General features: G+C 38.4%; 1 protein-coding gene across 11 annotated transcripts in view; it reads left to right on the forward strand.

Annotated features, from left to right (window-relative positions):
• Positions 1-23,881, forward strand: part of FAT1 (FAT atypical cadherin 1) — a 130,662-nt gene that overhangs the window by 48,264 nt on the left and 58,517 nt on the right. For all 11 annotated transcript variants that reach the window (XR_011498897.1, XR_011498898.1, XR_001400369.3 and 8 more), the window contains exon 3: positions 11,209-11,523. Coding sequence is in view for 6 of the 11 variants with exons in the window: in XM_070500108.1 (XP_070356209.1) it covers positions 11,209-11,523 (315 nt within the window). In the remaining 5 variants the exon portion in view is untranslated. The remainder of the gene's footprint in view (positions 1-11,208; positions 11,524-23,881) is intronic.

The following is a 23,881-nucleotide window of genomic DNA, read 5'->3' on the forward strand; positions in this document are numbered from 1 at the left end:
AAGTTTTTATTTGGCACAAAACTTTTTTTTTTAAAGATTGGCACCTGAGCTAACAACTGTTGCCAATCTTTTTTTTTTTTCTGCTTTTTCTCCCCAAATTCCCCCAGTACATAGTTGTATATTCTAGCTGTGGGTCCTTCTGATTGTGGCATGTGGGACGCCACCTCAGCATGGCCTGATGAGCGGTGCCATGTCCACTCCCAGGATCCCAACAGGTGAAACCCTGGGCCGCCGAAGCAGAGAGCGTGAACTTAACCACTTGGCCACAGGGCCAGCCCCTAGCACAAAACTTTTACAACTGGTTTAAGATTTAAAACTCTGGATTACCTCCCACCATGTAGTATTTTAAGTTTAATAACAATAGCTGTATTCATAACTCAATTATATTCTGACAATGGTAGTATTGCCTTATACCTGTTATGTTTCATTTAATACCAATTTCTTCTGTGTTTTTACAGAACAAGATGATAGCAGAACTATACTAATTTCCCAACTATAGAACAGTGTCGAGTTCTTTTTCATATCTTTTTCCTCTTTTAATGCTAAACTTAGTCACACGGGATTCTTGAGCTTTGCATAGGGATTTGTTGCGGCCATGTTTACTTGGGTTTATATTTTAAGTCATGTCATTCCTCACACCATGGGCAAGTGCTGGTAGACTTTTGTCGCTGTGTTGATTTTTTTTCCATTAATAGTGTTGGTTTATGCAGATCATCTCCGTAGGCTTACACAAAAGAGCCAGGGCTCCCAAGTCAGACATGCTGTTGCATCACAGCTCTGCCCCCGAAAGGAACAGGAAAGCACAAGAGAGCACCCCAGTGGTTAGGAGTTTAGGCTGTGGAGCTAATCAACCAGGTGGTGGATTCTTGCTTTTCTGCAGCCAGTTGGGTAACTTAAGGCAAGTTAACTTTTGAGGCTTAAACGAGTTATTAAATGTAAACACTTAGATGGCTAACTGGAAATGGAATTCATTAATTCATTGATTAATTTATTAGTATTACAATGATGAAGGCATGACCTTTAGACCAGTAACTTTTCAGTGCTAAACTGCATCCACATATGGAAAATGAGGAAAGACCACTGAGCTTACAGAATAATTATGAGGATTAAACAATATCACATATATAAAGCATTTGCTGAGTGTACATCCAGTAAATATAAGGTGGGAAAAGTAGTCAACATTGAAAGTGTCTAGCTTCTAAAATATAAAACAAACTGCTAGGAATGTTGCCATTGGTATATATGTGAAATGTATCCTGTGAATTTTAATGCCTCCAAAGGCTGGCTGTATGTAGTTGTATCCAAATGTGTTCAGATGATACTTTTGATACCCAAGGATGATCCTCTTTAAGAGAGCTTATCCATGAAAGCCCTCGTTAACAATATTAGTGATTCTCACGTGGAAATTAGAACTTGGAATAATTTCTCAGCAAAGCATGAAAATGTGGTTTAGCAGAGCTTGTCGAGGGAATGACTCTTTGCAAAGCTAAAGAAATCCCTGGATTTGAAACATGATGCTTAAAATCTGATTATGAACTTAGTATGTTTTAGTAAGTTTGCAAGTCAAAAAGCTTCCTCAGCTTTTTTTCAAGTTATTGCAACAATTTTCATTAAAGGAGTTGATAGATATACATTTTAATTAAAATGGTTTAAATAGGCAATCCAAATGATGAGAAAACAGACTGACAGTTACTCCATAAAAAGCTTTCCCTTTAATCATTAAGTTATGACCTAACTCTTGGCAATACAGTTGTAGAATTTCCTAGACCTAAAACTTTGCAAGTAGTTTCATACATAAATTAAATTGTTGAAGCAGAATATCCGTTGTTATACATCTTCTCGTTAAATGAAACAGAGATAAATACTTGGAAATTAAAGCATATCTAAGACATAAAGGGAAAATAAAACAAGAAGGTTATCCTAACAAAACCTTTAGGACTGCTGGTACTTTTGTTTTATTTGTCTTTTTACTGTATGCATTTTAAATATGGCTTAAAATTCACTGTTCCAGAAATTTATAGATTTAAAAAAATTTCAGTTCATTCTGTTGATTTTTTTTTTTATTATCCTTCCGTTACTTTGTTTATTCTAGTCTTTTTCTTTCCCCGTACATGTAATTGTGTGTTTGTGTGGTTTTTATTTTTGAAACACAACTAAACGGAAACAAGATCATACTGTGTATGCTTTTATAAAGATTTATATTTTTCACTCAGTGTTTGTGCATCACATGTGTATTAATAATATAGATGTCTTCTTTTAAAGCTGTATCATATGTGCCATTATCCATTAGATCAGTTCCCCTTTTCTCCTGATAGTAGAAAATGTGCTTAATGTCTTAATGGCACAGAACAATGAAACTTTTGCAGCATCAGACACTTTACCCAGATCCTCAAGTGTTGGGAAAACAGTAAAACCAGGTTTTTCCATCTGGTCACTACGTTTTACATTCCAGTGAAGCCAGGACTTTTTCTCTGGATACTGTAGGCTCTGTTCAGTTGTTTTCATGCATCCCTCCAATTAGAGGACACAGCCAGAGACATGAAGTTGTTATAGCACGATTATCTGGAACCAGTCTCTTTGGGGCTGAATCCCAGTTCCACTACTAATGGACTCTGTGACTTTGGGCAAGTTGTTGACACTGTCTGCTTCCTCAAGGATCTGTGAAATAGGCATGATCATATTACCTACTTCTTAGAGTTGCTTTAAAGATTAAATGAGTTAATATACGAGAAGTGCTTAAAATAGTGTCTGGCATATTATGAGCTCTGTCTATGTATTTGCTCTTAATAATGTCATCATCACCATCATTGTTAGTGTTTCAGAGTTTGCTGTGTTCCTGATCACAAGTGGCTTCTTAAAAATTAGACTCCTGGCAAGTCATTGGTTTTGAAAGATTGGGTCCTGGTAATAATTAGTACCATGTCTTTAGTTAAACTGGAGAGAAAATTTTACAACATGATTTACTCTGTTTTTAGCTGTAAGAGGGCAGAGAGGTATCTGGTGAACTACGCAGTATACTAGCATATTCTGCCGAGCAGTTTGCTTGGTCCATTAGGGATGCTTCATTAGTTGACTTATTTGATTTATTTTGACTTTTAAAAAATAATTATTATTAAAAGCATGGGGTGTTTACCTTATTTATGTGGTCTCAAACATTTAAAAATTTTATTTTATATATATATATATATGTCATTCTGTTTCTAAAAGTACTAGAATTTGGTTTTTGCAGAGAATTTCTCTCTGCAAAATAAACGTTAAACATGACTCTTTACATTTTTGTTATGTATTATGATTACTAACACCAGTAAATGATACTATCTTGTATACTTGAGGTAAAAGGAAGTATGACATTTTTATTTGAGTACTGAAAGTGTTTCTTCTGAGTCATTCCCTAAGTGGACTGAATAGCCATTTTAGAATCTTAAATGCCTTCAATTTAACAGACACTTATCTCATTTGTTCCTCTTTTGTAGTCAACAATAACAACACAATTTTGCCAACTAATGGAAGAAGCAGGCAGGAACATTAAATATGTATATTATATATTTATATTATGATTTACTACATTATATGTCTAGAAGAATTCAAGAGTTTTGATTCATTAGAAAGTATTGCATGTCAAATTGGTGCAGTCATTTTAAAGAATGGTTAAATTTTCAGAAATCTCGCTTTTTATGTCAAGAAACTGATGTTACCACTTTTCACATTAATATTTTCAAGGCAAAACAAAGTAATAAAAAAATATTTCTTAAATTTACAGTAAATTTAGAAGTTAAAATGTAAACAGATATATAATTGGATTGCTGTGTAAACCTTTAGTCCTAACATATAAGGTTTTTTAACTCTATATTAGGATCTCTCAAGATATCATCAAGATGCTGAAATGTTAACAGGATCATCAGTCTAAATCTAATATTTAATGAAAATGAGGTAAAAACAAATTGAAAAAATCTTTATCACTTAAAGAAGGATACAAATTAATCTACATATTATGAGCTCTGATGGAGAAATTGAGCAGATAATACAGAGTTCCCCTATGGCCCCTGCCCCACACACAGATTCCTCTATTATTAACAACCTGTATTATTATGTCTGTTATAATTAATGAACAATATTGATGCATTCTTAAGTAAAGCCCACAGTTTACTCAGATTTCCTTAGATTTCACCAAATGTGCTTTTTCTGATCCAGGATCCCACATTACATTTAGGTGTCATATCTCCTTAGGCTCCCCTTAGCTGGGGCCATTTCTGACAGTTACTTTGTTTCTGGTCAACATTCTTTTTTCAGCACATGCTTCGTAAACACCCACTGTTTACCAGACCCTGATCAAAACAGACAGCAAATCCCTGCTCTCAAAGGGTTTGCGTTTTAGTAGGGAGCTCATAGTCTACTTTTAAATGTAATTTTAAGACAGAAAGAATGTCTTATAGCAGATTAATATTTAATATTATGGGACTTCTGATTTTTCCATAACTAGCAAAAAAATTTGAGTAACCACTTGTGGATTCATTGTAGAAAGGCATATTGTATCTCAAGTGTGTAGAAGATATCTCTGTTCCATTAAAGTGAGTTTTGATTTTACATTTGGGAAGATACTTACTTCCAAAAGAGTTATTCTGTTTACCATGCAACTTTGGAATGGGAGAAAAGAATGTCTGTTGGTCCCTTTTTGCCCACAGGGAAAATATCATCAAAAATTATATTTCGTATTTCAGTTTTTCTTGTGATTGACTAAAGAAGCTTTTCATACAATTGCTGCCTTAAGCTTGATTCTAGAAAATTTTTTTAAAAAATGCATGTGACATGGTGTATCAGAAAGGAAGATAGAGTTTGCATATTTGTCTTGCCAGATTGTTGCTGATTATAAGGATTTTTGAGTTGGATGGCTGAAGAATCTGAAATAGCAAGGTGTTATTGAAAGCTTTGACCCTGGGCTTGATAGGGGCCAAGACCTATTAAAGAAAATAGGAAAATTCCAGGAAGAAAGATGTTCTGTGGTCATGGAAATTTGAGTCATTTAAATTATTTTTAGCAGTATAGTGGCTACATATGATCTTACTTTTGCTTAAAAATTACTATGTTGAGGGGCCGGCCTGGTGGCATAATGGTTAAGTTTGCACGCTGTGCTCCTGGGGCCCGAGGTTCACCAGTTGGGATCCTGGGCGCTGACCTACATGGCATTCATTGAGCCATGCTGTGGCAGCATCCCACATAGAAGAACTAGAAGGACTCATAACTAGGATATACAACTATGTACTGGGGCTTTGGGGAGGGAAAAAAAAAAAAGAGGAAGATTGGCAACAGATGTTAGCTCAGGGCCAACCGTCCTCACCCAAAGAAAGCATACCTTTAGGAAAAAATCAGAGAATAATCAAAAAACTGAACCTAGTGTAGGAAGAGGAAGTTAATACAAAAAAATTCCTACGTTGAAAGTCTCTTGCTCCACCTGTGTCAGTTGGAGGGAATGCTGGCCTTTCCTATTCAAGGACAGTATTGGAGTTAACAGCACCATTAGCCATGAATGGTGGGGAGTAGGAATTAGTTATTCTTGGAAACCTTTATTTACTTTTGGACCATTTACTTGAGCAGCTGGTACTGTATCCTGCAACCTTTGCGTAATCAGGATATGGGAAGACATCAGTACCTGTTTGATTAAATATATGGACATTCATGAATCCTTCTAGAAAGAAATTTTGCTGTGAGATGTGTTTTCAGCTACATTGGTCAAACTCTTTTAACAGTTACACTGTAGTTTTTTCTTTCTGTCTGGTCTTTCCACCGTATGCTCATTTAAAATCAGTTTCCATAGTGACATCTGGTGGTGGCTTTGAAATCCTAGAGAGTATGTTTGGAATGATAAATATTTTTACTTAACAGGTCCAGATCTCCGGCTACTTTCAAATTTCTCGGCTTATTAACATCATTTCCTGAAAATGTCTTCATTGTATTCTCGAGATTGGAAAGCGAGGCATTTATTACTTCTGTAATGTTTCACTAAAGCAGAGGGACATTGCTGGGTGGTGCATGTAACAAGCTTGTCTAAACTTGTCTCCTCTGTTCAAGGTATGCACAGTGGAATCGCACAGCAGCATCCCTTTCTTGTCCACTGCTTGTGTACTGTAACCTCATGGCAAGAAAGGGGTTGTTTCCATGTTATCCTTCTCTCGGGCTTTTTCTCTTAGTGCATTGATTCTCTTCTGGGGCTGGAGGGAGCTCTGTGCAAGGCCTGGGTTGCCTGGGCTTACACATCATCGAGTTGCATACTGTTTTTGCTCTCTCAAAAAGTGAAAGAGGAAATAAAAAATAGGAGCAGAGATGGCAGAGAAAGAAGGGAACTGAGAGACAGGAAGATACTTGAAGACCACAGAGGGCGAGTTTGTATATGGATGTATATATGTGCCGAAAAAGATGCTACGGTATTATCGTGGCTATATGTTAAAGAGGAATATCTTTAAAACTGTAGTTTAAATATTTATAGTTTTTGTTGGTTCCTTAGAGAATTGTCCTGGAAAAGTGAATTTGTAACCGAGTGTGCACAGAAGTACTTAGTGAAAGTTGATGATCGTGGACTGAGAAGGAAGAGTGAGGTGGAGTTTTGAGAATGAACAGTAGCTTGATTTCGCTTCCAGCGATGGCTAGGGGTCTGTGGCAGTGGTGGTGGTTTTCCTGTGTTAAAGGTGCTAATTAGAAGTCTTCATAATGGAATTCAGAAAGGTTGTTTCCTTTCCATGATTTAAGGTAACTGCTGAAGGAAATAGAAGAAATCCATCTGTAAGTGCTAGTTGTGGCTTTAGGAAGGACTGGGGACAGAAGCGTGACTAAGTGTGGGAATAGGACTTGTAGTGACTGAGAGAACAGACACTGCTTCTGGTCAGACTTCTAGATAGTTGGTATGTTAGTCGTTTCAGAAACCAGGACCCCTGTGCAGAATGATTGGGATTCCCATAGCCTCTGATTAAGGAGGTGGCTTACTCTGCCTTCGAAACTCTCTGTGTGTTTCGCTCCCTCAAGTTGGGCAAATCATTTCAACTTTGATTAAAAACGAAAATCGCCCTGGAGGATTTCTAAAGGGTTGCCAGGCTACAGTTGTTGATTTTGAGATGGCTAAGGCCAGATCTACAACCGGTCTCTTTCTCCGCAGATTATCTAGACCAGCTGTTCTGGACCTGTGGTCTGCTCTGCTTAGATTCAAGATGGAGCTCAGGGTAGTGCTTTCTGTCTGCTTCAGAAGTTTCTGCCTGCGGGTTGATAGAATGTACTTGTGACAGAGCAGACTGATTAAAAAGCAGAACACAAAATAACTTTGCCTGTGTCTGGTCTTTTCCCCCCTACTTTGTGCTTTTAGAACAGTGCTTAGATTTAGAATCTGCAATTAGAATAGTACATAGGCACCAGACCCTGAATTCCTGTGACCAGGTGGTGTCCTTGAATCTTCTCTCCTTTATTGTCCTTGAAGTGTAGGGGGATCCTTATTTTAGCAGTTGAAAACTGCTTGTAGCCTCTCTTCATGGCAGTAGCCCGTTGTGGTCCTCAGCATCCTTGGTGCTGTGGAGTCTGGGACGATGATGCTATATAGCTAGTGATGACAGTATAGCCTGATGGTGAAGAGCCTGAGTTCTGGAATCAGACTTTCTGATTCAGATCCCGATTCCACCCTGTAATTGTTGACCATGGCTGTGTTTCTCAGTCACTCTAAGGCTTCAGCAAGTTGCTTACTTTATCTAAGCTTCGGTTTTCTCATTTGTAAACCTGAGATGAAAATCGTACAATTTCTGTGTTCTTTAAATCATTTAATGCGTGGGACGCACCTGCTGAAGTCCTTGGCGTATACTAAGTCCTACTATTATTAAATTATTATGAACATAGTAAATTTCCTTATATTATTATGAATTTGAGCATTTTAGTTAGATTATTCGGCATGCCCTCCTTTTGCTTTGGCCGTTGAGAATTCACTGTATTTTATAGTCAACTATAAGCTGTATTAAATAATTTCATTCTTTCTTTTACAAGGATGTAATAAAGTATATCAAAAGATAAACATCTTAGCAATCGCTACGTGATATGTATAAAAATATGCAGTCCATGATTCATGAACTATGAACACCTGCACATCTTAGTCTTGTCTATTTACTATTTAAATTGCTAGTTAATACAATCCTGATTTCTCCCTTATTTGAGAGGAGCCACTTCGCTGTCTCAGATTTAATGCTTAGTAATATCCAGAGTTTACCTGGAACTCAGAAACTTCCCCTCCTAGTTGTGGCTAGGAGCTCATGCAAAGAAGAATCTGGCTGCTCCCTGAGTTGCCAGCCAGGTTGGGAGAGGAGGGTGGTTCCCAGGAGAGGGATCCCCTGGTCGTACACGACAGTCTGGACACCTACAGACCAGAGTGGAAGTGGAACTTGATGAAAGATAAATGAAGGTTTTTGTCTCTGATTTAAACCTCATATTTGCATTTTATGTTTCTTTTTTCCCTTCCGCCCTGAGGCGAGAGAAAGCTGTTCTATATGAACAAACGTGTAATATAAACCTTATGAATACTGATGTTAAAAAAATGGACAAAGTATGAGATTTGATTTGACTTTTCAGAGTTTTTCATGTTAAAGTTTCTTTACTACGCTTTTCTCATACTACTCTGGGAAAGTTCCTCATCTCTCTCGTTCTGAGTTTTCCATCCGTGATATGGAGTTAGTACCACCACGTATGTAGGCAGGTTGGATGTAAAGATTAAATCAGATAATGCATGTAAGACAGTTATTGTAGTGCCTGCTGTATAGTAAACACAGAACACATTTGTTTCTATAGTTATCTTTGTTATTAAATGCCTACGAGTCACATTTAGAGGGACACAGTTTTAAAAAGTGAATAGCAGCCTGAATTATATGAGGATTAGAACTTGTACGAGGTGAATGCAAGCACCATGTACCTGTCTTCTTGAAATTTTCTAATAATCCTTCACCTGCCAAGTGAATTATGTTACAGTTTAATGAAATGGCAGAACACAAGAGGAGCATTTGTGTATTCATTTTGTTAATACGTCATCCTAGTAGAGAATGTTCTCTTACTCCGTGACTTCCTTTGTCTCAGTTGATGGGAGGGATGAAAAAAGAGAAACTGGAAAAAGATTGTTTTCCCTTGGTTACTAAGGACACTCTTCTTTCAGGCTAAAAACAGATAGAATTTTACTGATTTAGTGAATAGATTGAGTATGCATAGACTATGTTTGGACCAGAGGAAAAGGAAAATGTATTTGAGTTTATCTGACGGTTGTCTCTGCTGCACGGAGAGACCAGTTAGCTCCTTTTATGTGAGAGTTCTGTGCCTTTGTTCCATATTTTCAGGAGCATTTATTATAGATCCATTTCGAGGGTTTTCTAAGAATTAATGAAGCAGTAGCAAGTAATTATAATGCTTCTGAAATAGCAATACACATTCATTTTGTGATAATCGATTTCACATTTTAATATTTAATTAAACTTGGTATTGATAACTTGTAAACCTTTTTGGGAGTGTTGGCTATGATTATCTAACATTCAAAATAAATGAGTTTTTCTGATATTAACTACCTCAAGTAAGCAAATATTTAAATTTGTATAATCAAAAAATAACAAGTACAGGTTATGTTTGGGATAAAAACTGTTTTATTTCTGAACACAGGTAAGTTAATATTTGTTATTTTTCCCCATGGTATTTTGCATTAAATGGGAAACTTTAGTGATTGTAGAGTTGTAGGATTTCCAAAGTCCAGCCTGGACCATGGTGTTGAACCCTAAAAGTAGCATTTTTTCAGAATAATTCATGCACAAGAAAAAATACAGTGATATATTTTGGGAAGGCCAAAGGACAAGATGACACCATTGAATAGAAAGGTGAGATTTGCTTAGGAGAAATGGATATTTCCACTGTTCATCACCCTCAGAAGAGGTAAAGCCTGAGATAGGTAGAGTTTTGACTCGTTTCAATGGCTGGGCCAAGATGTTAGACACACTCTTATCCTTTTCCTTGTAATTGTGTAACTCCAACTTTTACCAATTGACTTAAGAAGAAGTGTGTCCTAGGTTGGGTCCCAATTGAAGACTTTTCTATATCAACTCCAGTTAAGATATCTATTCATCTTCCTTCATTTAATAAATAGTTGGGCTTTGGGTACAGTGCTGGGTGTACTGATATTTGAAAAGGATGCAGTCTCTATGCCCTTGTGGAGCTTATAGCATAGTGGGAGAATTTATGTTTTTGGCACACTGGTTGTCTTGCCATTTGTTGAAGGTGATTGAAAGAAACTGAAAGATTCGGTATTCAAGAGACCTGAGCGATCCCTTATTCTGGACTTTGAAAACTATGCTCTGTGTTTTCTTGGCCGCCATAAAGGGTGTGTCTACCAAACTGAGATGTGGAGAGAAGTGTTGCTCCTCCTCTTTCTCTGAACTGTAGCTGTGGTCAGATGAATGCCGTGTGCGATGCAGGGGATGCTAGACTGTGGGGCTCAGATCTCTGGTTTTGTCTCTGGGTCCCTGATCAATCTCTGGGAAAGTCAGCAGATCTCAACCCACCGTGAATTTCATCCTTGGAAAAACAAAAGTACTGGGCCATTAGATGATCTCTCTCTTTTTTTTCTCTCTCTTTTTTCTCCCCAAAGCCCCCTGGTACATAGTTGTACATTCTTAGTTATGGGTCCTTCTAGTTGTGGCATGTGGGATGCTGCCTCAGCATGGCTTGATGAGCGGTGCCATGCCTGCACCCAGGATCCAAACTGGCGAAACCCTGGGCTGCCACAGTGGAGCGCGTGAACTTAACCACTCAGCCACAGGGCCGGCCCCAGATGATCTCTTAAGACCCACCTCATTGGGTTGTTTTGAGACTTAAACGAAATGATATTTGTAAAGTGTTCCACATAGTTTCTGACACCTAATACTGATGATGACAAATACTTTTATAGCTCATATTATGTGCCATGTGCTAGTCTAGTCATTAAGTGTGTATTAGTTCATTTAATCACCCTATGAGGAACATACTTTCATTATCTCCAATTTGTAGGAAACTGAGGCACAGACAGGTTAGGTAACTTGCTCAAGATCACACGGCTGTAAGTGACACATAAGCCCTCCATAAATCAGAGTTGTAATTTAGGTTGACACTTCCTCAAAGTGGCATTTTTTTGTTGTTGTTGACATGCTACCTCATGATTTTCTCCGTCTTTCTCTCTAGGGGTCATAGAGACTTCAGATAGACTGGACCGGGAGTCTACCTCCCATTACTGGCTAACAGTCTATGCAACTGATCAGGGTGTGGTACCGCTTTCATCATTTATTGAGGTCTACATCGAGGTTGAAGATGTCAACGACAACGCACCCCAGACCTCAGAGCCTGTTTATTATCCAGAAGTAATGGAAAATTCTCCCAAGGATGTGTCTGTGGTCCAAATTCAGGCGTTTGACCCAGATTCCAGCTCTAATGACAAGCTGACGTACAAAATTACAAGTGGAAATCCACAAGGGTTCTTTGCAATACATCCTAAAACAGGTATGTGTTAATATAATTATATGAAATGTTCTTGCTTATGTTCTCCTGATATGGGGAAGTTTAAGAATAATTTTCTTAGCCACTTTTCTTTAGTTTTTAATAAGTTGTTTTTCTTTTGTTATTCAAAACAAGCCTTTATTTCCAGATGAAAATTGAGTCCAAATGTTTTTTTCCTTTGCATTTGTTTTTATAAAGCTATTTTATCATTTTGCTCGTTAGTGTAGTTTCACATGCAGGTTGAAAAGCAAACATCTTTGTTTTGGTAATAGCTCCCAAATTAGCGATATATCTTAAACTTACTGCAAATTCTGCCGCTGCTAAGTATCCCAATTTTCTTAACTCTGCTTTTTGTGGAAAATATCAAAAGTGTTTATTTCACAATTCACAGTAGTTATTTTTATGTTGTTTTAGAATTTTTCCGTAGAGCAGTGCTGTCTCTCTGCAGGCAGTAGGGGACCAAGTTTTAACAACTTCCAAATTGGGAGCAGTTACTTTCTTGAACTGATATCTCAGGTTTCCCTTCTAGCTCTTTTCTCGTCTCAGTATCTGACCCTGCTTCTAAGCAGATAGCCGCTCGACTCCAAAGTCATCTTCCGAATTCCTTAGAAACTTTTAATCTTTGTCCTTTTACATTTGGCAGTGCATCTACTCTTTTCTCAGTTTTTCATTTGCTTTTGTATTATTTCACAAAAACGGTGCAGCATAGCTGTCGTTTGTGTTGTGGAAAGGTAGCTGTCATTTATGCAATGAAAACTTCGCACGTGGAGGGGTGCGCTCTTCAATTTCTTGATGGAGTTAAAACAAGAACCACCGTATGACACTGAGACGACAGTTTATTTGTAGGAAAATAAAACTTCTTATCAAGGAGGTCACTGGCCTTTGGACCCAGATGTTTCAGTGATCCAGTGCTTTTCCACAGAATCTGCTTATGAATTCTGAAGAGGGAGAGTTACTATGATCTGCATGCCTCGATCGTGTCTTTGCTTATTAAGTCTGTCCTTATGCTGGGGGAGCTGGCCTGCTCAGTTCCTGGGTTGTCTATTTGATATGTCAAGGAAATATTACACAAAAATCAAAATTTAGGAGGTGTTCTCAGCTTCCTTACCAGTCTTTGTTATTCCTTTTTTTGTACCATTCTTATTTCATAATTCCCTTTGTTGCACTTAAAAGGAAGCTGCTTTTTTTTTTTTTTTTTTTTTTTGGTGAGGAAGATTCACCTTGAACTAACATCCATTGCCAATCCTCTACTTGTTTTTGCTTGAGGAAGATTAGCCTTGAACTAACATCTGTGCCAGTCTTCCTCTACTTTGAATGTAGGATGCCTCCACAGCGGGGCCGATGAGTGGAGTAGGTCCACACCTGGGATCTGAACCCACGAACTTGGGCCTCCAAAGTGGAGCATGCAGAACTGTAACCACTCGGCCATGGGGCCCCTTCCAAAAAAGAAGCAATTTTTAAGGTGGAAAGAAGCTTGAGTTCAATATCTGTGTCCCAAAATGCCCATAGAAAGACACCTGATAGAAATTGTGTGATGTAATATTTTGTCTCTTAAGAAGCATGTTAATATGTTAGTTTTTAAACCACTCATCAGCATATTTCAACCTGGCATTCACAGAGATAGTCTTTCTTGATTGTTAAGAGTAAACATAACTTCAAGGTTTAATATGAATGTATTAGGATTTACTTTTGCCTTGAGATAATTATCCTGCCAGCTCTTTGGCCAAATTCCTGTATATTCCTCTGATAGAGAATAGGAGTGAGGTTTGGATTCTGAGGAAACCAGTCCTTGATCACAAATGTTTGAGCCCTATAAGAATTTAATTATGTAGGAGAGAAATGGGATCTGAGAGTTTTTTCTTTTGGAATCATTAGGAGGACGGTGCAGGACCCTGAGCCCAAGACAGAGGCTGGAATTAAGAGATTATACCACAACACGAAGATCTGAAGTAGCATCTGTAAATGATTAGTAAAAGGCTCTTTAAACAGTGTAGTTGTGTACTATTTTTACTGCATAAATGGTAACCCGGCTCAGCCTCATTTTTGTGAAAGAAAATGAAAGAGGGCTAAGAGCTAAAAAATTAGAAGGCACTCTCGAACATAAAAGAAGAAAGATTAGAAGTTGGTAAAAATTTGGGGGAAGAATTTTAGAGTCAAGAAACTATTTGCCTTGGAAGTGGGTAGGGGTGCGGCCACAGACAAGTCTAGAAGTTAAAGCCTTGAGGTGGTAATTCAAGAACGTAACTGCCCCTTTTTCAAAAATTGCTTGTGGGATTAGACTTTAAATGTTTTCATTTTTCTAACGGCTTCTATCTCTCTCACAGATTAGGTTAAGTCCTCTGCAAAGAGACAGGCAAGCACGCGATAAATGTCCTTTTGAATATCTGAGTAAATACTACAGGTGTGAACATAATGTGTATTTGAGGAGAAGAAGAAGAAAAAAACTTAAGGAAATTATATAGATTAGAGCTATAGTTGGGAGCTTTGAAACCTTGGTTATCTCTGGGGCCTCTGAGATGACATCACTGCTATTGTGTTATGTCTTGAAAGGTGGTAATGTGGCATTGCCACTCCCTTTACGTCTCTCTGTTCTGACAGCTCTTAGGAAGAATGTCTGGGGAGACTTCTAAACTCTTCCTTATCTTCAGGGAGACTAAGTGCCTTCCAGGAGTCCACAGCTAGCTTCCGAACCCCTGGGTGGGAAGCACATGCCTCCTGCTGGCAGGACAGCGGGAGAAAATTCATAAGAATTTTGTAGCAAAAAGGTTTTATTTTCTTATGAGTTGAAGGCAGATCATAGTGGAGAATAACTGTAGTTAGTACACAAGAATATTTGTTGCAAAGTATATTATAAACTTTAGGGTTCATAAAAAAGCCTGATCGTTCCGCAAGTCACCTACCATCTCTAAAGATCAAGAAATAACCATATTTTAGCATGGGCATTATTAAAGAATATGGTAAATGCAGCTTCACGAGGTCTGTCTCTAGATGGTTCTGTTCCCACAACTCAGCAGAAAATTTGGGCACGATCCTCAGGGTCCAAAAAGTAATGCCTCAAAGTGTACATCTTCCTCAAAACTTTTCAAATAGACAATTTTTAATAAGTTAGGTCAGTATTATGGGGGCCAGACTGTGAAAGCTGATGAAAGACAGTCTGGGAGGAGGAAGTTCCCGTGATTTGCTGACCCAAAACACCACCTGGAGACCCTAAATCATGTTACTTAATAATTAATGGCTGAGTGAGAAAAATCAGTGGGCTGGAAATTAAGACATCTGGGCATGAGCGAGGCTTTTCCTCTAGGATCTTAGGGAAAAGTGGCTTCCAGGTCGGTCCATTTGATGGTTAGTGATGAGTGCTTTTGCACATCCGTTAAGGCAAGTATTTGCAAAATACAGAGCCCCCAGAATCATTTATAGGAGATGCCACAGCCTCTCCCACTTGCGTATGTTACCTTTGCTCTATTAACTGTACATAAGATGATCAAGGTCTTAGTAGATTGATAAATGTGTGCATCTCCTTTGGATAAACACGTTTAATGAAGTCAGATTAGTCTCCTTGCTCCTCAGCGGTAAAGGTAAGTTTAGAACCCTGGTGATTCTCAAGATGTCCAGCAGACTAGAGCAAGACATTCGTTGTTATTCATTGATTGTTTACGCATCAGGTGTTCACAGAGCTTGTGCTCTGTTTACAGCACGTTAAGAGATAATTTGAAAGTTTGTAGTCTGCATAAGTGAAATAGCAAAGAGAAACAGGTGGGTACCAGAGAGTGCGCCAAAAACTGTAGCAAACACCTCTGGAGGAATGGGAACAGAGTGATGTGGTGGGTGTACTCAGGAGGACGAGGGCCCTTGGGAAAGTTACTGGGCTGATTTTGACGGTAGTGAAAGTGGATGGGTGGAGAAGAGGAAGGCGGTATTTATCACGTTGGGGGTCAATTTGAAGGCATGGTGAGAATTAGCAGCCAAGAGATGAAGTTAGATGAGTGTATGGGAGAATGGCTATGCTTGATGGAAAACCTTAAATACCAGAATAAGGGTTAAAGGAGAATATTTGTTATTTTTATAAATAACCAGCTATTTTTGACAGTCTACATGCATTTCCTTGGAATATTTTGTATAAATGTAAATCAGATGACCTGAGTCATTTTGGAGAGGAGACCATCTCTACGGTACCTTTTTCTCCTCTTGTCATCTTATGAGAAAGTATTAAAAGAATAAAAACCTCCCTAGGACTGGATTTGATAATATGAATTTTGGGTTCTAAATGACAAGTTTGTGTGATCATTTTTTGAATGTTTTTTATCTTCCAGTCAAAGTTTCTGTGCTTGATTATGATGCCAGGAACTCTCTCTCTGCATCTCACATGGTTCTTTTGATATTGTTTGTAAGTAGGGTGAGGAGCGTTCTTTTTCAGACTGTACAAGCAAAAGAGACTTAATCCTTTTTCCTTTTCTGATACACTTTTGTTGACACCAGAAATTTTTATAACATTTTTTTGTTAGATTATGTCCAGTATCAGCTAGGGTCAGTTTGCTTCTTTTAAAATGAATTGTGCAGTTGCTCAAGATGGGAGAGAGACAAGAGCACAGAATGTTCACTTGTCTGAGCCTTGACCGCCCCAGCTCCCGCAGACAAACTCGTCACAGCTTTGTGGTATGTCAAGGACAGAGAAGACGGGGAGTCCCCAACAATAGGGACTAGTGTGCACTTCACAGGTTCCATTATCCACGAGTAACCTCAGGACACTGAAACCACCCTAGCAAAGTGCCTTTTTAGTCCATGTTACCAGTTTGAACCTCTGAGGAGTGATATGCTACTTAGAATTGGCAGATAATCTTGAAGTCTTACTTTTAGGCCTGTGGATGCTTTAGACAAGACCAGTTTTAGTCTCTTATCTGTATGTTTGGTGTTTTCCAAGCTTTGGAAGCAAGTATTGCTTCCAAATACAAAGCAAGTGTTGCTCTTTAGTTTTAAAAAATGTTGTTGAAGTCTTATTGGCAGACAGTAAATTGCACATGTAGAAAGTCTGCGATTAGAGAAGTTTTAACAAAGCGATACAGCTGTGAAGCCATCACCACGATCGAGCCATGAACATATCTGTCGCTCCCAGAAGTTTCCCCGTGCCTGTTTGTATTCCCTCCCTCCCACTCTCCTCTCTGTCCCCATCCCTGGCAACCACTGATCTACTTTCCATCACTATATGTTAGTTTGCGTTTCCTAAAATTTTATATGTATGGGCTCATACGGTATATACCCTTTTTTTGTACAGCTTCTTGGACCTACCATATATACTCTGAGATTCGTGCATGTTGTAATGAGTACCAAGAGTACATTCTTTTTTGTTGCTGTACATCCTTTGTATAGATATTACTACAATATGCTTATCCAGTCACCTGTTGGTGCACATTTGTGTTCTTGCCACTTTTTGGCATCTTCTCATTCATTGATGGACATCGTCCTGTTTAGTAACATATATAATATACTTAGAAAGAGTTTTTCTTATGGTTAAAAATAAAGTCATCGGAAATGTACGTTAAGTAGAAGCACCCTTTTTGAATACATGTGCATGTTTATGTATGTGATTTCTGTGTCTTCTTGTGCCTCTTAAAAAGGTTTAGGCTTTTTCACAGGTACTGGGTCTGTTTCTGTCCACTTAAAACTTTGAATGGTTCAAAAACGATTTTGAGGCTGTTTCATCTTCCTGTTTTCTTAGCTTTTCCTTTATCAATTCTGTAGAGTTAAAATTTCGTGTATTTTGGAGGATGATCTTTCCTCTGAATCTCTTCTCCTCACTGGCTCTGGAGCACCTTGCACTGTTCAAATCCTGTAAGTCCTGCTGGTTCTCTCTGGACCGATTTCCATCAGACTGTCTCCTGCCTGGCCCCTGTGAGAGTTGAGCTTGAAGGAGACAGCCAGAGAGAAAGCAGCAAGCCTGGGCTTTCCATCTTTAGCTGTCATCTTGTCTTATTCTCTCCTCTTTCTCATACCACTCTTCCAACCTTCTACCATGTCTTGTCCTCACTTTTAGATGAGGCTGGAGCAAAATTTCCATTAGGAGCCAGAGGGGCAGTGACAGGTTTGGCTCGTGTGCTTTGCACTTTATATTTTACAAGCACTCACGTACTTCATCCTTACAAGAAGCCCTGTGAGGTGGGTAGAGACTGCAAATGCCGGGAGTCTGCTGTCTTCCCCATTTGTGCTTTTTCCATTTTACAAATTATTATATGACTTCAGAGAGGTTAAGGCCACCCAGAGGTCAGAGCCAGAAAGACACGAATTTCATAACTGCTGCTTCTCGGTGCATAGTCCCACGTTCACTGTCTCTGCCTTTGGGTTTGGGATGTAAACGTGGTTTGGGAGCCAGTTTTTCTGTACCTTCTCTGTTCTTTGTACTAAGAGTTCCTGCATTATATAATGGTTGATTTTTAGCTAATCTTATTTCTGTGATACCTTCAGACCAAAAAGCGTGAAGCTTCTAAGTAACACTAGATGTTTAAACTTAGTTTTATTAACCGTGCGCGGCAGGGATCATTAAACTTTTTCTGTAAAGGGCCAGGTAGTAAATATTTTGGGCTTTGCAGACCATATAGTCTCTGTGACAGCTGCTCAACTCTGTCCCCGTAGAGTGAAAGCCGCCGTAGAGAGTATGGAAATGAACAGGCGTGACTGTGTCCCAGTGACACTTTATTTATGGACATTGAAATTTGAATTTCATGTTCTTTTCATGAGTCACAGTATATTCTTCTTTTGATTTTTTTCAACCATTTAAGAGGGTAAAAGCCATTCTTAGCTTGCAAATCATACCAAAACAGGTTGATGGTAGTTTTCTGACCCCAAAAAGTTGATGTATTTGCCAGTTGGACTAGTCAAATTGTTGATTTATTTCTGAGAGGGTAGACTATTTGATATTTCTAAAGTAAAAATTGCCCTAAGTGATGAATACATAGAAAAGATGATCTGTGTTTTGCTTCTCTAGGTTGTTAAAACTGTTCTTTAAAGAATGGGTGGCTAGAATATTAGTTATCAAGGTTAAAATCTCCGAGAAGATTTAGCAAGTTGATGATAGAATATTCAGGTCTCTTCTACTCTGAGAAATTACTGTTTCTCATTAGAAGATAAAATATTTCCAAGTTTTGAACTCTCACACTTCTTCGTGCTGGTGTATCCTGTTAAAAATATTTCAGAGCTTGAAATTCCAGCTCTCTCAGTTGGTTATATGTACACTTATTAAATCTTTACCATTTCCTCCATTTGTTTTCTTAATTCCCTTATGCGGAGTTGAAATATTTATGCTCAAATTACTAAGTTACAGCTTCTCATGCTTTGTAGAGGACAACTTTATACATTGGCCTGTTTCTCATTCATTCGTTTACAGGTAGGATAGCGTATTTAATACAGAATTACTTTATGTTCAGTATAGGAAATATTATTTGATTGCAGATAGCTTTGGTGATATTTATATGTAAATTGTATGCATACATATATATACATATATGGAGAGAGTGTTTATGTGTTGTAATTCCTAAAGCATGGTAAAGTCATAAAATGCTGTAATAGCCAATAGGTGGACTGGGTACTCATCCATGTTCTAGTCCAGGATCACATTACAGCTTTTTTTTCCCTCAATCAAAGTAAATGGCATTTTATTGTGGCTGGAACGGAGGCTGAACAAAGTGCAATAGGAAATAACTCCAGCTGCAAACAACTTCCGAGGGTTTCCGGTAACATTTGATAGCCGCAAAGGAAGGAAGTGAAGGGCCAGTCACTTACAATGGCAGGAATTCATTAGAAAATAATAATAATAAGTTTACCTATTTGTAGTTTTTCCCAAATATATGCAATTGTTTTAAGAATTATAGATTTTTCTTGCTTGTTCGTTCTGCTTATTTTTTATTTTATAGTGAAGTGTGTTATCCTTAACGTCTGAAAGAAGTAAAATTTTATTCACTGCCCTTTTTGCACATGTTGAGATGATGATATATGCTTTTCCTCCTAAAATCTGTTAACCTTGAATCCTTAGGGTAAACTCTATCAAAGGGTATTCTGTTTTTTTTAATATGTTGCTGAATATCATTTGGTAAAGTTATTTTAAGGAGCAGTGTTTTAAGATTTTGCATTTAAGTATCTGAGATTAGCCTTTTTTCGTCAACGTGATATTAACCTGATTAAGTAGGTTGGATTTCTTTCCTCTCTGTCTGCTGTATCTGACGTTTATAGGAATAGGAAAGGCAATTCTCAATAAATTGTGTTTAGCTTTTGATCTAACGTTATCTTATGTTTTATTACTATCACTTTTCAACAAGAAACAGCTAGTGAGCTAGAATTACAACCGCAAGAGAAGTCTGGAGATTTTAGGGTGCAAATTCCTGCTCAGCCACTGCCTGTGTGACTTTAGACTGATCATTTGATGCATTTTATTAGGATTTTCTATGGGACTCTGGAAGTTTGAACTAAATGAGATCTGAGGGCCTTTCCAGCCTTGACAGCCTATGAATAGAATGCCATTTTTGGCTGGAAGCCTAATCCTGCCGGCACCAGGACTGCAAGGACAGACAATAGCTGCTCAGATGGCCGCAGCTGCCAGAGAGCTCTAGACGGGCTCTCGTTAAATGCAGTCTTAGCACACCACCGAAAGAAAGACGGTACAGCCCTACAGAGCATCTCTGAGCTCATACTCCAAGGCTCCAAGGGGACGGTTGTTGAGTGATAACCATTGGAAAAACTGAGCGTTCACTCTTGGCCTATCATTTAAGAACAGGGCTGGAATTGGGGATGCCCAGTCTCCCTGCCTTTCTTTCCACGTCTGCTCTGCCTTTTTACTGTGGATGCTCGTCTTGCCTGTGTTTGGTGGGGATCCAGTGCTGGCTCAGGTCCTAGAGGGGCAGGACCGTCCCATGTTCGTTTGTAGGTACCATAGATCCGGGCATGATACGTGTGTAGTTGCTGCTTAATACTTATTTTTCAGTTGACTGATAAAGATTTTAAATACGAGCGAAATTCATATGATTTCCATTTCACCTGTTGGAAGAGGAGTCTTAAGAAGTTTGAACAGGAAAACGCTGTCCTTGGTCTAGTTTCTGTCCTCCTCCTACCTGTGGTGGCCTCCATCCACCCACTGCGTGGTCCTCCGGACCTCGGCTGTGATCTTTGTAAATTGCGGTAACTGCCTTGTTCTGAGAACGTTTTCACTTTGTTAAAGCTTTTTGGGTACAGATCTGTAGATGAGAATGCCCCATAGAGTGACAGCCGTGTGCCATGCAGGATTCTGAGCTGATGTCTCCTGCTTCTGCCTCTCTCTGTGCTATGCTTGCTTTAATGCTTCATTTAAGAAATTAGAATATGGGGCTAGCCCCATGGCGTAGTGGTTAAGTTCAAATGCTCTGCTTTAGTGGCCCGGGTTCATGGGTTCAGTTCCCAGGCACAGACCTACACGACTTGTCAAACCATGCTGTGGCAGCAACCCACATCCAAAGCAGAGGAAGTTTGGTCCAGACGCTAGCTCAGGGTAAATCTTCCTCAAGCAAAAAGAAGAAGATTGGCAACAGATGCTAGCTCAGGGTGAATCTTCCTCAGCAAAAAAGAAAAAATTAGAATAATTACTAATTATGTTGCTTCGTTTATTTTCATACATTTGATTAGTCTCTGTAGTTCTTTGATAGTTTAACTTGCTCAAAGCAGGCTGTCTTTCAATAGTGCACCTGAAAATGAAAAAAAAAAAAAAATTCAGGAGCCGATGGTTTAAAATACATATCCCATAAAGTTCTAAAACACTTTTGTTTAACTTCTAACCTCTCAAATCTCCTATATTTATTTTGTATAGTTTATGTTAATTTTTCCTGATAGTAGACATTTTGCTGGTTTTTCTTAACCTGTCTATAAGGGGAATGAGAATTCGTTATGGCTAAAACAGAAAGGATAGTTTTGGCAAATGTAGAGTGAGCAGGTACATTTTTCTGACTAAAGAGAATATTTTATTGGGTAAATTACTTTTGAAAGCAATTTTTTGGACTAATCTCATTGTACCCTGAAGCCCGTGTATCGCTTGTTAAATAAACTCTTAAAAGAACAGAGAGAAATTGTTTCGGTTTATTCAGAACAAAGGGGTCTTTTCTCTCTTGGTCCTGAGTTGAAACAACTTTCTAATTGAGACTTTGTGTCTTATAGGCATTAAGCTAGCTTTATAGTGATTGCTAATAGAGTTAATGAAACATATTTAGGCAATTCTAATTTCATTCTTCTATTATGGAGAGGAAAGAATATGAGAAATGATAATACATTCAAAGATATAATTAATAAGACTTAACCCATGTCTGGTTCTCAGCCAGAGATGCTCAGGAGGTCCCCCAGAGCTGAGGCGGCTGCTTCCCTTTCCTTTTGAAGGAAAGCATGCAGTTAACTTGGATTATATAGAGCATTTGGCCCTTTCCTCCCCCAAATCGTCTTTGAGACTGAGACTTTTTTTTTCAGTCCTCAGCCTTTTCATTGTCTTGTGTATAAAATGGCAGCCTATAAAGTCATAAAGCGTTTCAAATGAAGACTATAGCAAAATATAGAAAATCATATGGGTGTTTATCTTTGGATGGTGGAATTGTTTGCAGTTCTTACCTCATTCTTCTTTCTTGGTATTCTTTGAGTACTTTTGTTTGCTAGCTGAATAAAAAGGTGTATTAAATTTGGAAGGATGCCGTAACAAGTTATCACAAACTGGGTGGCTTCAAACAACAGAAACGTACTCTCTCACAGTTCTAGAGGCCCGAGGTCCAAAATCAAGGCGTTGGCAGGGCCGCCCTCCCTCTGCAGTTTCTAAGGGAGATCCTTCCTAGCATCTTCAGCTTCTGGTGGCTCCTGGCATTTCTTGACTTAGGGCAGCATCTCTTCTGTCTCTGCCTGCATCTTCACAGCGTCCTTCTTCTATGTCTGTGTATTTCTGATCTCTCTCTGCTTTTCCCTTAAAAGGACAGTGATTGAATTTAGGACCTACTGTAAATTCAGGGTGATCTCATCTTGAGATACTTAATTACATCTTTCGAGGCTGTTTTTCCAAATAAGGTCACAGTCACAGGTTTCAGGTTGGACATATCTTCTGCCGGGGGGACCACCATTCAACGCATGCTACAAAAGGCGTTTCCAAAAAGAAGGAAATACGCTGTTAAACGGAAATTGATACAACCATTTAGATTGTTGTTTTCTTTTATGTTGGAAAGACATATATTTCATTGTTAACTTATATTCTAACAGAATTTAATGATTTGCGTCAGTAGTTGCAGATTTGCCTGAAAGATCCCGGGAGATGTTTTAGGCTTAATAAGTAACTTATGAGCAGTTGGAATCTTCACGTAGGCTCTCATGGCTGTTTCTTTGAAGTAATTTCTGCAATGTTAATTATGGTTCCTAAGTACTGTTTATCTCTCGGAAAAATGTAGTCCTGTTATATTTCTCTATTTCTCAAATGCTGTTTTTGAGAAATGAATAATACACTTTGTTCCAGAATATGGCCAGGAGTGATAGTTACAGTGACTAAAAACAATTCTGTTTTTAGGAAACTATTAGAATAAGAGAGCATGGATTTTTTTTCAACTTTTTAAAGCTCTTGGCCCAAGAGGTTAGCATGGGATGGATCACCAAACTACCTGGAAAACGCTATGAAATTGTACAAGGTGTGTGTTCATGAGTGGAGATTCTGATTTGGTGCCTCCGTGTGGGGATGGGGAGTAGTGGGTTTAGCCTGGCATTTCTCTTGCTTCTGATGCCCACCTGGTTGAAAAAGGCTGGAGCAACAGGGAGACTTCTGAACATTTTCTTTGGTGAGAACTCGACTCTGGTTCCAACTCTGCGGCTAACTGCCCTTCAGGAATTAATTTAACATTCCTGAGCCTCATTTCCTTGTTTTCAAAGCGCAGTTTTTGGGCTAAAAGATTTTAAAAGGCTCTCTGACTCTAGCAAACGTAGTTTTTACAGTAAGAGGACGTTTTAGAATGTATGTTACATTTCATTAAAATTTTGATTCAAAAACATATTAGAAGCAATTATAAAACATATGCCACTGTACTATTTCTAAGCAGTTTTAATTTTTTGTTTTTTGTATATATGGCCAGATAGTTCAGAGTTTTTAGAGAATCATTTGTTTGAGACTTCTCAACCTTAGTTTCAACCAATAAACATTTCTATATGCTTTCACGGTGACCTTTAAAATATTTTAATGTTTCAATTTCTTTAAATTATATGCTCATTAAAAATAAAAGATGACCACAGTAAAGAAGTGTGTAAAGTGAACTGTGAAAATCCCTCTCCTCTCTTCCCCACTTCCTCTGGCCCACTTGTTCCATTCCCCAGGAGTGACTACAGGTAGTAATTTGGGTTT

This window comes from Equus asinus, chromosome 27 (assembly GCF_041296235.1).
Source record: "Equus asinus isolate D_3611 breed Donkey chromosome 27, EquAss-T2T_v2, whole genome shotgun sequence".
Classification (NCBI taxonomy): domain Eukaryota; kingdom Metazoa; phylum Chordata; class Mammalia; order Perissodactyla; family Equidae; genus Equus; species Equus asinus.